Below are 14,942 nucleotides of genomic sequence, written 5' to 3'. Positions count from 1 at the left end.
TGTTAGTGCTGTGTGCAAGATTAGACACAAAAGCAAACACAAGTTGAGCCTAAATGAGAAGGAAGTGAAGTTTGGGGTAAGAGTAGTCAGTGGCTGCCTGTTTTTATCCTGAAGTTCCTCTTGTATACCCCTTCTTTCACCTTTACAGTTCACTCTTCACAGGTTATGCCTCCTCCGCTGTTATATTTTGATCCTCAACAGGGTGGGATTGTGTGAATTTAAACAGTTTTGGATCATAACATTTATGAGTGTCAGTATGAAAAGAATTACCTGAACCTTGTACAGCCCTGAACTCTAAACAAATGTTCTTCTTTTCAATGGCAACTCACTAAAATTTCAAGTTCATCTTCTCCAGTGCAGGTCATTGCGACATGCTTTATTTGGAGTAGCCCTCCAAAAGCATTTGTGCTTTGAGCCACTTCTGTTGGCACAAAAATGTGCCACTTCTCTTCATCCAAACTCTGTTAATGTGTTTTATGGGTGTTCCCCATTGGCTGTTAGGACCTTTTTTTCTGCATTTTGATTGGTATATTGTTTTAAAAGTGGTATATCTAAATTATCTAATCCTTACCTGTTGGAGAGAGTTCTCTCTTTGCTCTAATTAGTTGTTGGAATTGCTCTTCTGTCATTATTAGTGAAAACATCTAGGTGGTTTCTGTTTCTGAAGCAAGAGCCCTCTAAAGGAAGATTCGTATTTGAATAGCTTTAGGTCATACTGAATTCTTGCTAATTTACACAGGCTTCTAATTATCTGGGCAGAAATATGCAGGAAAAATAAGCATTTTCTTTTTACTGTAGAAGGAAAAAATAGGCACTGTGCAACAATACATTGTTGGAACTAAATATTGGCTTTGTTCAGTAGTATTCTCAGGACTCATAAGGATATTTAAAATTATTTTGGATCAGGTAAGTTTGGTAAGGCAAGATGTTTGTTGATAATTTTTTTAAAAAAAAACATAACATGCTTTATGTAACATCCTTTTCCCCTCACATATGACTTTAATGTTTTCAGCTGTTTTTGTCATCAAGAGCTCGAGGATACAGCTATGTCTGCCAGACAGTGGATTATTCAGATAATGTTTATGAAGTTAGGGTGAGTATTTCTCTTTTTCTTGATTCTATGATTCTCTTTTGTATGTATGGGTGTGTGTAATATATAACATTATATTGTGCTTTAAGTCTTGTCTGAAAATCGTTCTTCTGTCAGCCTTGACTATATCCCGTTATATTCTGACAGACTACTTCAGGTTTGACTACATTGGACATAGCAGTTTAATTATAATGCATCATATATTTGCATTAACTTTCATCTAACTGGTACAAGAAAGATTAATTCTGAAGATACCGTCCTTGGCTTCACTGATGGTTGTACAGTCCATGATAAACTTTGTATGTATACTTTGATTACTAGACTATGCTGAAGTTTATGATTCAATGTAACCACAATAAAGGGATAATGTTCTAGCTAGATCAAAACTAGTGAGATATACCAGCTTATACTGTGATTGCACTTCAGTCATACTGGCGAGGCAGCTTTTAGTCTCCTTCACTCATGTTTGTCTTTATGAGCTCTTGCTGGTTTCTGGCAAAGGTACTATCAGTACATTTCATTGCAGAAGCTTACATTTCAAATGTGTGTGTTTTTGGAAAGCATTCAAATTAAAATCAAAGTGCAATGGTTGGTACCTTCCGTAATAGTGTTGGTTGGCTCATGTACTAAGCCTTATCTTCCAGCAGAGCTGACGCTTGAGAATCTTACAGCTGTTCTTGGAAGTTTTGTCCTCTACAGATTAGAACATGTTCCTGAAAATGTAATGAGAATGTGTTATGCTCTAAATATGTTTAATACTTGTAATGTATTTTGAGAAATGTCTGTCTTGTCAAGGTGGCTGTTTGTGAATAGATTACCCAAAAGCCTCTGCAAGTGACAGCAGGGTAGTGAGGATAGTTTTGATTCTTACACCATCAGTATAGTAGCTGATAATGCAGAAGTGATGACTCTATGTATAGATTATTTGTTTGGGTTTTTTTTGTTTGTTTGTTTGTTTGTTTTCTGCTATAGTCACCTGTTTTTTACCTTTTCTCTAATACTGTGCTGAAGCTATGTCATTCACTGGAATACTTCTGTTAYTAATTTTGTTCAAAAACAAAAACTAGCAAGGTGTAACAAATGCTTCACAGTTTTTCAATATATGAGAAAAATTATAGTATTCTCATTCAGAACTGGATGACGTTGAGGACTGGCATGTCAGACAGAATGAATTTTAATCATAGTTAAATATGAAGGTGCATATCTGGGGATCTAATGACGTTTTATATTCAGACGACTAGCTCAATCTCCATATGAGCTTTGCCAAGGATTTGCCTAGTACTAGGTTTTCTACTTCATGCTTTAATTTTAGGTGTACTTGTTTTTGGAAGGCAGTGCGCAGGTCATACCTGCTTCTATTTTGATCACTATGACAAACAAAGGATTATTATATAAATGAAGGCAAAATGACTGTACCATATATTTATTGTGTGATATGTCCAGAAAAGACAGGTTGCTCTAGCAGTATCATCTCTTTGGATTTCCTGACTTTCTAAGCTTTTTACAAATTTAGGGATTTACATAAACTTTATTTCTAAAGTTGTAAGCTGTAAAGTGCAATCTGCAGCTGACAGAATTGGGAAAACAGTACAAATTGAGTTCTGTGAAGTTGTTGCAGTAACTGGTTAGTGTGTTATCAATCAAAACTCTGATCTTGTTAATTATCTGGTAGTTCTTCTAAATAAATTTTCAATTTAGAAAAACTAAAAAGTAACAAGTAGAAGCTGTACTTTTCACAAGTGCACTTAGTTCTCTTGTTGACCCAGATTCTGAGGTAAGTTTCTGGCCTGTGTTACTTGACACCCACAAATCCGTGGACCCTCGTGGGATCCACCCATGAGTGTGAGGATGACTCCCATGACTGAGGGAGCTGGCAGATGTTATTGCTAGGCCACTCTCCATCATCGTTGAAAGGTCAAGGAGAACAGCAGAAGTGCCTGGGGACTGGCAATGTCAGTCCAGTCTTCATAAAAGGCAAGAAGGAGGACCCAAGAAACTACAGGCCAGTCAGCCTCACCTCCATCCCTGGAAAGGTGATGGAACAGTTCATCCTGGATGTCATCTCTGAGCATGTGGAGGACAAGAAGGTGATCAGGAGTAGTCAGCATGGATTCACCAAGGGGAAATCCTGCTTAACCAACCTGATAGCCTCCTATGATGGAATGACTGGCTGGGTAGATGAGGGGAGAGCAGTGGACGTTGTGCACCTTGGCTTCAGCAAGGCTTTTGACACTGTCTCCCATAACATCCTCCTAGAGAAGCTCAGGAAGTGTGGGTTAGACGAGTGGACAGTGAGGTGGATTGAGAACTGGCTGAAAGGCAGAGCTCAGAGGGTCAGCAGCAGCAGCACAGTCTAGCCGGAGGCCTGTAGCTAGTGGTGTCCCCCAGGGATCAATACTCAGTTCAGTTTTGTTCAACTTCTTCATCAATGACCTGGATGAAGGGGCAGAATGCCTCCTCASCAAGYTWSYTGATGATTCCAAGCTGGGAGGAGTGGCTGATCCACCTGAGGGCTGTGCTGCCATTCAGAGAGACCTGGACAGGCTGGAGAGATGGGCAGAGAGGAACCTCATGAAGTTCAACAAGGGCAAGTGCAGGGCCGTGCACTTAGGAAGGAATAACTCCATGCACCAGTACAGGGTTGGGGCTGACCTTCTGGAGAGCAGCTCTACAGAGGAGGACCTGGGAGTGCTGGTGGATGACAAGGTGACCATGAGCCAGCAATGTGCCCTTGTGGCCAAGAAGGCCARTGGTCTCCTGGGGTGCATTAGGAAGAGTGTTGCCAGCAGGTCGGGGGAGGTGATCCTGCCCCTCTCTTCAGCCCTGGGGAGGCCTCATCTCGAGTGCTGTGTCCAGTTCTGGGCTCCCCAGTCCAAGAGAGACATGGAGCTACTGGAGAGAGCCTGACGTAGGTCTACAACAATGATCAGAGGGCTGCAGCACCTGCCTTATGAGGAACGGCTGCGAGAGCTGGGCCTGTTTAGCCTGGGGAAGAGAAGACTGAGAGGAGATCATCTTAATGTCTCAAATACCTTAAGAGAAGGTGTCAGGCGGATGGGGCAGGACTCTTTTCAGTGGTGCCCGCCAATGGGACAAGAGGCAATTGAAGCACAGGAAGTTCTGCCTGACCGTGAGGGGGAATTTCTTCCCTCACGTGAGAGTGACGGAGCCCTGGCACAGGTTGCCCAGAGAGGTTGTGGAGTCTCCTTCTCTGGAGCTGTTCAAGGCTTGCCTGGATGCAACCCTGTCTAACATGCCCTAGGTGACCCTGCTTGATCAGCGGGTTGGACTAGATGATCTCCAGAGGTCCCTTCCAACCCCAGCCATTCTGTGTTTCTGTGTTACAATAAATCATGCTCTGTATTAAGGCATGTTGTATTTTTGACACTGCAAGATGTTGTAAAAAACTTAAGGTTCTCTTTGCTATCACTTCTCTTAATGTAAGCCTGCAAAAGCAACTGTAAATGTATCTTAATCTGGGCTCCTTCTTGCAGTTTCAAGTTTGCAGCTGATAAGTCTTGCATCACATTTCTGACAGCGTTTAAGTAGATATACATAGTAAATGTCTAGTCTCTATTGGCAGCAGGATTTCTCTGAAGAAGAATTCTGCTCTGCAGTAATAGAACTACATATAAATAAATATTTGTAAGAAAATGATTAAATGAGTCCTGCATTATTAAGATAAAGGAAGCTAGCATTGACTCAAATAGGAGAAGCACTGAGCCCAAAAAGCATTACAGAACACGATCTGGAAAGCAACAGCTTCATATATGACTTCATTTTGTGTGTTAGAAAGCTAGAACAAAAAAACGGGGGATAAATAATGAGAAATGTGATAAAAATCCCATGTGATGGTCTAAAATCTTGGTATGGTTTCTATTTCTCCCCTTTTTCTGGGAAGTGCCACTGTGATGCTGCCAAGTAGTGGGCCATCTTGACCAATGAGGTGTCAAGAAGCCATCCTTTTTCCTTCAAAGAGAAACAAAAGGTTGACCATCCTAGGTGACAGAGAATGTCTGTCTTCTCCTCTCCAACCCACATACTACCTCAGAGAGTAGCCAATAGTGATTCTAGGAAACAGTGTGAAGTAAGGCACAGAGGCACTTGTTCTGTGTAGTCTAGCAACACSAGCAACCTGCAGCTCATTGACCTTTTGAGTCAGAGGTGATACGTTTGTGTTTTGTCACTTCTTAAGAAGATGTTCTTCCACAAATTTGTCTATATGCTTTCTTGAACTTTATCAAGCTTCTGGCATTGCTTGACCGTGAACTCTGTAGTTAGTTTGCATGCAGTACAAAAAAGCTTGTCTTATTTGGTATTTTTACCCTATACTCATTGATCTCATTGGGGTTCTCTTAGGCAACTGGAGTGAGCAGGGATGAAAATTAGGTGCCAGGGTTGCAGAGGTATCTTACTTTTCCTTGGACTTATCTCCTGTGTATAGTAGGTAACCACCTTTCTGATTACTGGCAGGATGTTAAGGAGTGTGTTTTGTAATTAGTTATGGAATGCTACATAGAGAAGGGGAAAAAATACCCAACAAGGGCTTTTGAAGGAGCTGGAGCTGCATCTTGGAAGAATATTTTGCTCAACTCTAGTTTAGGAACTGGAATAATTAATGCAAAGGGATGAGGTGTGCTAAATTCCATATTTTGGAGTGCTCCTTTGGAAGCTCCACTATTTAGAGTAAGGAATTTTCTAATTTTCTTTTAAATTCGGGGATTTAATTTTAGCCTCTGTGAATAGCCACTTTCCCTCTCTCCTGACTTTTATGTGCTGGAACTGTGGTACATTAGTTAGTTCCTACTTTTAAATGTGTTAATTGCAATCTTAAGGCCAGGCTATGGTTGTCTTCTGTATTGTAATTTTAATCACAGAATGGATAAGGTTGGAAAGGACCTCTGGAGATCATCTAGTCCAACCCGCTGATCAAGCAGGGTCACCTAGGGCATGTTAGACAGGGTTGCATCCAGGCAAGCTTTGAACAGCTCCAGAGAAGGAGACTCCACAACCTCCCTGGGCAACCTGTGCCAGTGCTCCATCACTCTCACAGGGAAGAAATTCCCCCTCACGGTCAGGCGGAACTTCCTGTGCTTCAATTTCTGCCCATTGCCTGTTGTCCTGTCACAYGGGACAACTGAAAAGAGTTTGTCCCCGTCCCCTTGACACCCATAATCTACTTTGACTTTTCCTGTTTGTGTGTATGTCTAGAGCATGAATAATTTTCTTTTATGAAACAAATACAATAATTAAGGCTGTAACTTTGATCTTTACAAATTTTCTTTAAACTTCCATGGAAAAGAAACTTAACAAACTTCATGTCCTGTAAATAAAATTCTGTAACGAAATCAAGGAAAAGAGAGCTCTCTTTAAAAACCTGTTTTCGCTTTAAATGTCATTGTTACCTTCTTTGAAGGCTATCCCTTCAAACCTCGTAATGGATAATCAGCTCCAACTCAAAAAGGGGAAGGAGGGTGCATGGCACAGGTTTCATGTTAAAACAGACCTCTGTTTTTAAAAAAAAAAAAAAAAAACTTGCAGCAGGCAGAGGTCATGGAATTGGACTCCTTGTTGACCCCTTAATCTTAGACTGTAATGTAATCTTTCTATGCCATCTGGTGTCTTAACAGACTTAGTGATACATATGAAAACTCCCAGAAAAGGTATGGTCGTGACTAGCAGTATTCACTTCAGAAATGTGTATTTTAATGCATATTTTCTGTTAAATTAAATCTTACTTTCATGCTGTGTCCAAAGCAAGATTATAGATTAGATCCTAGTTTTTGATGCTTTACAGAACAGTTTTAATAGTGACCATCTGCTCCTGGTACAGCTTACATACTAATTGTATTGTTCTGCTTTATTTCTGTTATCTGTCACTGATTGCATATGTAGCCATGGGCAAATGACTTAACATTTGTTTCATTTTTTTTCTCTGCATCTATAAGTTAATAATCAAAATACCTACATAAGTCATTGGGAGTACTGGGAGAGAACAGGGAGAGAACAGTATCTGAAACTTGTTTTAAGAATGTATAGAGGTAAAACTGGTTGATGGAAAGGGAGAGAGCAAAAGAGGTGTCAGGAAAAAAATCTGCAGGAACACAGAGATCAACAGGTATAATACTGCTAAGAGATGAATGCTATTTTTTGTTCTTAAGTGATGGGATGGATTTTAATCAGAAGTTCAGCTGATTTTAATCCACAAATTGCAACTGCTTTCACTACAAGACAGGTCGAATTCAAAACAAAGAACAAGATGGGAATGACTTGTCTGGGAACACGTAGTAAGCCTGTAACATTTTTGATGTAAAATACAAGTTTTCTGCTGTATTTTGCTCTGTTGTGTAGTAAATTGGTGAGTACTGCTTATTATTCCACTGTTTCTTTAACAAAATGCACATCAGCTTCATAAGAGCTTTTATGGCAGTTTGTATCTGAGCTATGGATTCTTTACAAGCTTCTCAAAAGGTAGGATCTCCAAGGGACTTAATGTTGTAATGATGGCTTGTCCTTTTTGTGGGTGGAGACCAAAGGGTTTATTGTTAGCTCTTGAGATGAACAGGTGTTTATCTTTTGTAACTTATTTAAAAACTGCAATTTAGCAAGTATCAGTGATAGGTGCTGGACTGTTATGCTCATCCATGGGTGTGAGACAGAGCCTTGATGTAGGTGTTACTAAACACATGACTGACTATCCCAGAGGCAGAAGTGTACTAGATGTTGAGCAACATATGTATCGATAGTTCTTGCAGCTTTCCTACATGTCTGGGAACTCCAAGATCTGTAGGAGTCACTTTTCTGTAATCAAGCCTCTCTCCAAAGTTGGAGAGCTGAAATAACAGCTGTTAGTATCTGTTTATATAAAATTGACAAAATCCAGAGAGTGAGAAGGGTATTCAGTAGTGTCTATGTAAAATTCTGCAGTTTGTCAGTGGTAAGTTGTGCAGTCCCTCTGGGAAACTACAGAATCTGCAATGCAGAGCTGCAACACTCTTCTGCTCTTGTGCTGCTTTCTTGCTTCTGCCGCATCCTCTCCTAAAATGTTCATCAACCAGGTTACAGCTGTGAGGAGAAACCATTCCTCTCTAGCTAGATTGTAAGGCTAGAGGAAGATACCATGCGGGGCGGTAACAGTGCTCTGTACTGCATCTTCTCCTGGTTTCCCTTTCTCCTACTCGCCCAACGGTTTATATTTGGGAAGAGAAGCTGCTGCTTTCTTATTTTTCTTTTCTGTCTTCTCTGGGGACTGAGGGGGGTGGAGGAGTTATTTTATACAATGTTAAGTATGACTTGCCATCAGTTGAGTCCTGAAAGACCAGATCAACTTTTCACTTGCTCAAGCAGGTGTGTTGTGACATGGCCTGCTGTCCTCGTTGGTGGTGCCTTTTTCAGCATTTTTTCATTTTGCATCTGAGTCACCATCTGGGATATGTTCTGGTCCCACCCTTGCATAACTAGCTGGATGACTTATAATGCCAGGAACTAGACTCATTGCTATGCTTTGGGATACAGAAGGGAGTGCCCCACCACTATACCCCCATATCACAACATTAGCAAATTACTGCATGGAGGTTCTGAGCTTTGCTTGGTATAGCAATATGCTGGTTTCAGTGGGAATTCATGCTTCATGTTGCACCTTGGGCAAATTCCACTGTAATTGTTGGATGAAAGAGGCAAGAGGAAAAAAAATGCTTGTTGTGTGGCACTACATTGTTGGATTGTTGGGTTATAGCTCTGTACCTTCTGCTGTATGAGGCTCCCATAATCTCATTTCTTCTGTTCCCAGAATGGAAGATAGCCTCCAGGGGAATGCTAGTTTTCAGAAAGGTTTACTGAGTTGACCAGAAGAAGTTGAGGGGAGTATTACTGTATGGGGTGTGAAATCTGTATTGCACCTAGCTGGTAGAATGAGTTGGTACCTTCCCACCCATGCGCTTGCAATATTTAAAGAATTTTATGCAAAGTTGCAGTCTTTGCAGTTTTGCTGTATTATAATGTTTCTGCCTCATTGTTCTGACAACATCAGTGTTGCCTCATTAGTACAAAAATGCCTGCAGTAATCTTCTCTCACCAAGCTTAGGATAAAGGAGAATGCAGACTCCTTATGTTTAAATGGTAAATTGTTTAGAGACAGCAAGGATTTTAATTATGTTCTTTTTTACAGTAGTGTTATTGAGCAGTGGATTCAGAATACTACAACCCTGTCCAGAATAGATAACTGGAGTACTGATGATATTATTCTAATACTGCCAGGTGCTTAATGATTCCCCTTCAACATCTGATGCCATTAACCAGGATTTGGGGAAGGAAGAGATGTTCTTCTCTTGCAGCAGATAGATGGAGTTAATATTATTCCATTCCACTTGGAATCATTAAAGCTTTTCTTTTTTTTTCTTTCTTTCTCTCTTTTTTTTCTTATTACAGATAGCTGCTGCTTTATGGTGGTATTATGTCTCTAAAGGAATTGAATACTTGGATACAGTATTTTTCATCCTGAGGAAGAAATTTAACCAAATCAGTTTTCTTCATGTCTATCACCATTTCACCATGTTCACCCTGTGGTGGATTGGTATTAAGTGGGTTGCAGGTGGGCAAGGTGAGTTTCCCCTCCCCAGCACAAGCACCCTTCTGGGTGGACATGATGGAAAATTCTTATTTGGGATGAATAGAAAATAACTTTCATAGAATTAACACTGTATGATGTACAAGAGGTTTAAATAGCACTGAAACTGTGTGGTAGCTTTAATATGCACAAATCTCCTCTGTGGGAAATGTGGGGGAAGAAAATGTAACAGGGCCGTAGTCTAATGAATTGCAAAACTTTTTGTTTTTTTCCCCCTCTGCCTTCTGGGCATCAAATGCAAGCTTAAAGTTCTGTCTTCAGAATTATCTTGTTCTGTATCACATCTGCTTTACACGCTGAAGGTCCTGCGTTCAAGCCCCAGTGGAACGAGCACCAGGAAATCTTTGGGAGGTTGGGCTAGATAATCTCCAGAGGTCCCTTCCAACCTTACTGATTCTGTGTACAAAATAAAGATGAATGTGTCTTGCCTAACTTTTGCAGATACAGAGAACTGCAAAATCTAATTATGGGCCACAATCTGTGTGCAAATGTAATGAAGTTAATGGAGACAATATTTGGTATTATTTGGGGTTTGCTTTCTTTTTTATAAAGATGCATGTATAAAATTCTGAAACCTTCCCATGAAGGTGAGCCATTAAGTCAGTCAGTTAACTTTTGAAAGCTATTCATAATGACAAGTCTGTTATTCGTGATCACCTTTAACTTTTTTTCTTGCTTCTAAAACCCACATCAAAGAATCTTTTTCCATTGTTTTTGCCACATCCTCCCTTTCCTGCATTGTACCTTTTGTTTTTTGCCTTTTCTCTCTCAAATTATAAGCTCTACAGAGCTAAATGTTCAGAGAAAATATTTTGTTCTGTTTGTAATGTGCTTTGTAAGCTTAAGACACTGTAAGTTGCCTACAGTAAACTCCAAACTAAAGTTTCTTTTGTCAAACCACCCCTGTACTTACAGTATGTGGGCTTTATGCTCTCATTTACTCTACATGTCTTGTACTGAGTGGTTGTTTTGGTTCAGAAGGAGAAATATGTAAAACTAATATCTGTAACTATGGCTGAATTTCTCCAAAATGGTCTGCAGGATGTGAGTACTCAACCAGATGTGTCATGATCTTCACTGGTTACTGTAGCTGCTTGCTAGTCTTACCTGAATATTCCTTGGACACTTGAAAATACCCTCACTCTTACTGCCTTTTATAATTCTTTGAATGCTATAAATATCTGCAGTATTCAATACAACAGTTGGAACTATTTCCAAACTTATTTCAGTTTTACGGTGTTCCTGTACTGCCTCTTAGTTTCTATCCCCTGCAAAAGGAAAAGCAACAGTTGCTTTTCTGCATTTATGGAGAGCTGCAGCGTAAATGCAGACAGATCTATCYTCAGTTCTGTAGTTGATAGCACATTGCTTACATAGAAAGATTAATTATAAATTAACTGACAGGATTTAGATATAGTTTACCACATGGAAATCTGAATTGTCTGATATTAGCAGCTACTGTTTGTACTGCCCCAGTGTTTTAGCTTACAGCCCTTTCAAAACTTTTTGGAAGTGTAAGAAAACCTTAAAAAGATAATTTACTTCTGTTAAATGGCTGTGTATCTTGACAGCTAAGAGGTTTTAATGCAAATGAGAATGATCATCTTTGTTTCCAGCATGAATTGTTCTGGAAAATGTTACACTATTCCTTTATTTGTTTAAGAATGCTGGAGTTTGGGTTATAAATAAGAAAAATAAAGATGAGCTTTTAAGACAAACCTGCTTTGCAGTGTTCTTAAACATCTTACAGCTGCAAATGAGGTTTTGCTTTGTATTATTTTTACGTGTCTTTAATCAGACTTCCACTTCACTGGGAAGTGAATTGTATGAACTTTACTTATACATAGCTTAATAAACTATAGAACCTGATAGATACTTCTCTATACCTTGCATTGTGAAACATTACTTTTAATAATCCCTTAACAAACCAATTGCACTTATACTACAATAACTAATATGAAATGCTTATGATAAATGTCTATTCAACAAAAATTTATAAGAATAACTTTTTACATAAGTGGTTTCATGAAAGACACGACATGCTACTTGCATGAACAGATATTTGTGTCAATACATGTCAGCAGTTAGGTCTGATACAGTGGAATATTTCAGAGAGGGAAGTGCAGTATTCCCTGTGCTTCATGATTGTACTATTATATAATTATATAGGATTTTTTCTTTTTTCTTTTTTTCAAAATTACATTAAAATCTTCTTTTCTGGACAGCTTTTTTTGGAGCTCAGATGAACGCATTTATTCATGTCATTATGTACATGTATTATGGATTAGCTGCCTGTGGCCCTAAATTTCAGAAGTATCTATGGTGGAAACGATACTTGACGATATTACAATTGGTAAGTAAAGCTTTTCTCCGTTATCTTGGAAGTTACTGCCTCTGAGTAGGTTTGTATCTGCTGAACTCTGAAATGGACTCTTTCCAGAAATACTTAGCTATCTGATATTTATTTACAGCTCAAGTCAGAAATGATTATGTTCCTTGGTGCAATTGAGTAATCAAAATAATTGCCTAAGTATATAACCATTGTGGTATGAGTATGTGGAAAAAGTTGCTCTAAAAAAACTTGTTACTACTTACAAGTATTTTAAAGTCTTAAGATGTTTACTTTCACAAAGAAATTGCTGTTATTTAGAGGCACAATATAAACAATGATTATACTGGAAAAGTGGTAAAGACCACCCCACAACTCAGCATCAGGCTGACAGTGAGTTCCCCCCACATTCTCGCACGTGCAAGCAGTCAGTTAGCATAAGGAGTAATACTACATGTGGTTATCCTATTCTAAACCCCTTAAATTTCTATCTTAGTTTAAAGGACAAGCTTGAGGTCTGGTTTATTATACAGCAACAACCTGATGAAGGAAAATCTAGTTACAATGAATAGGTATATGTCCATTTCTATTGTTTTGCTTTCGTTGATTTTNTTTTTTTTTTTTTTTTTTCTTCCTGATACTCGAAATCTACTTTATGATTAGTAAAAGAGCCTGGAGAAGGAAGCATTTATTTTATTTCTCAGAAAAGGTGCAGCACAGATAAGAGTTGTACAGGTCTTCTAATACTGATATGCTGGTTGTTTCAAACGTGAATTGCAAAGACCTATTCAAAAGGCAGATAAGATCCAGATCTCTTAATGTCTTCTCATTTTTCTGTCTTTGAAAACTGGTACCAGGGCTRTAGTAAAGTTGATCTCCGTGATCAATCATATGCGTGCATGCGTGATCTAGCAGCCAATAATAGTGCACACACCTCCACCCTCCCCCAAATTTTAACAATTTTCATGCCCTAGTGCATTGGTATACATTGATGTAGTCAGATGTATAGAATATATGATCACTTTCTTGATTCTGTATTTTTTTGTCTTGCAGGCGCAGTTCCATGTGACTATTGGCCACACAGCCTTGTCTATTTATATTGATTGTCCTTTCCCTAAATGGATGCACTGGGGTGTAATTTTCTATGCGATCACCTTCATTTTCCTGTTTGGTAACTTCTACTATCGGACATACAAGCTGCCCAAGGAACCTGTAAAGAATGGCAAAATAGCAAATGGTGCTGTTGCAAATGGAGTAAACAAACCAGAAAATAATCCAGTGGTGGAAAATGGAAAAAAGCAGAAAAAGGGAAAAGCAAAAGGAGAGTAACTTGATCCAGGCCTTAACCATTGCTGGCAGTGAGGAACCTCCAGTTCAGTTTATAAAAGGAAAAAAAAAAAACAAAAAACAAACCGCTATCTATCTGTACCAATTAACCTTAGGTCACTGAAGAGCTAGAACACAGATATTTTCATTATTTATGAAGATTGTTTTAACAACACTTAAAGTTGGATTTCTATTGTAATTATGTAATTATCATGTATATGGTCTCTGTGTAAATTTGTAGACTGCTGATGTTGATGAATGTAAGGAAGAATTGCAGTAAATTCCATGTTTAGCAGTCTGAAAGATCATACTACCATTGATGCAACCAGTTTTGTGGACACTCACGTTTCTTGAGGGGAGGGAAGGGAAGGAATTAGTGTTTGAATACATGTGGGTTTTTTCCAAAAAAATCATTAAATTTCAAATGATAATGTATTGTCTAATCAGAATGCACAACTTTTCTTGTCCTCCTTGGGAAGTATCTTCAGACATAATTATGTTTATGTGCTGTCAGAGCAGTGTTTGACTTTTCAGACATTACTTGATTTAATTTAATGTCTGTTAGAGTTTTTTTTCTTGTTGTGTGGAAATATACCTACCTCTTCATCTGCTGAAAATAATACTGAGCATTAAATAACTGATTTCTGAAATATGGAGTCCTCTAACATAAATGTCCGTTAACACTAATTCAGAAGAAAATTTGATTTCCTTTGTCAGTACAGGGGATTTTTTCCTGTAATTTTTGTTCAAATATTTTTTGATCAAATCATCAATATTGTTTTTTCAATACAAACTTAAATTTTTGGACTACTATTTTTAATATGCTAAGTGAAGAAAGCGTTTTAAGAAAATATGAATGTGGAACAATACATTGTCTGAAGCAAGCAATTGATGTAGATCTGTTGCATGTTGTTCATTACCTGCGTTAAAACTGTGGTGCTGGTTGATAGTGAAAACGGTGAGATAATACTATGACAGAGAGGACAATAATTTCTAATTCCATTTAGAAATGCTGCATATATGGGGTAGTCATGCTAACTACATGACAGACACCTTTTGGGGGAGGRGAGAGAGAATTCAACTATAAAGTACTAAGTACAGCAGGTATAAAATGCTGAAAATATTGCTAACTGCTTGATATGCCCATCAATACTCTGTGCATTAAACAATTACAGGCAAAAATATTTCTAGTAGTCAGGCTACCACTTTAATGCGAATGCCAGAGGTGGGCTTCTGAAACTCTATTCCTGAAATGTTCTTGGGGGATTTTTGTGTTCTGTTTTTGTTTTTTAACCTAATTGACAAAGTGATTCTGCCAATCACTGTTTTCGGCAATACTGCTACAGTAAGTAGAAGCCTCTTTTAGACTGCTTTTCATCTCACTTGATACGTTAATGGACTTGCTACTTTTTGTGAAGAAAATATAAATGTTATTTCCTTTCCATATAATGTGATTACTGTGAGAGAGAATTGAGTTGCCCAGCATGCCATGAGTATGAGACGGGTGGAATTAGAAACAATATCTTGAACTCTCAGGTTCTTTTTTCATCACTGCAAGGGCTGATCTTTAG

At 38.6% G+C, this 14,942-nt stretch overlaps 1 protein-coding gene across 1 annotated transcript in view; it reads left to right on the top strand.

Moving 5' to 3' along the window:
- Window positions 1–14,077, top strand: part of ELOVL4 (ELOVL fatty acid elongase 4) — a 33,144-nt gene extending 19,067 nt beyond the window's left edge. The window contains exons 3-6 of the mRNA XM_085316078.1: window positions 1,013–1,093; window positions 9,518–9,689; window positions 11,942–12,069; window positions 13,099–14,077. Of these exons, the coding sequence (XP_085172204.1) occupies window positions 1,013–1,093; window positions 9,518–9,689; window positions 11,942–12,069; window positions 13,099–13,374 (657 nt within the window). The 3' untranslated portion in view covers window positions 13,375–14,077. The remainder of the gene's footprint in view (window positions 1–1,012; window positions 1,094–9,517; window positions 9,690–11,941; window positions 12,070–13,098) is intronic.
- Window positions 14,078–14,942: the final 865 nt, after the last annotated feature.

Source organism: Rhea americana, unplaced genomic scaffold, assembly GCF_003343005.1.
Source record: "Rhea americana isolate MKP2758 unplaced genomic scaffold, rheAme1 scaffold_45, whole genome shotgun sequence".
NCBI lineage: Eukaryota > Metazoa > Chordata > Aves > Rheiformes > Rheidae > Rhea > Rhea americana.
The sequence above is the reverse complement of the archived record's forward strand: the minus strand, read 5'-3'. Positions and strand labels throughout refer to the sequence as shown.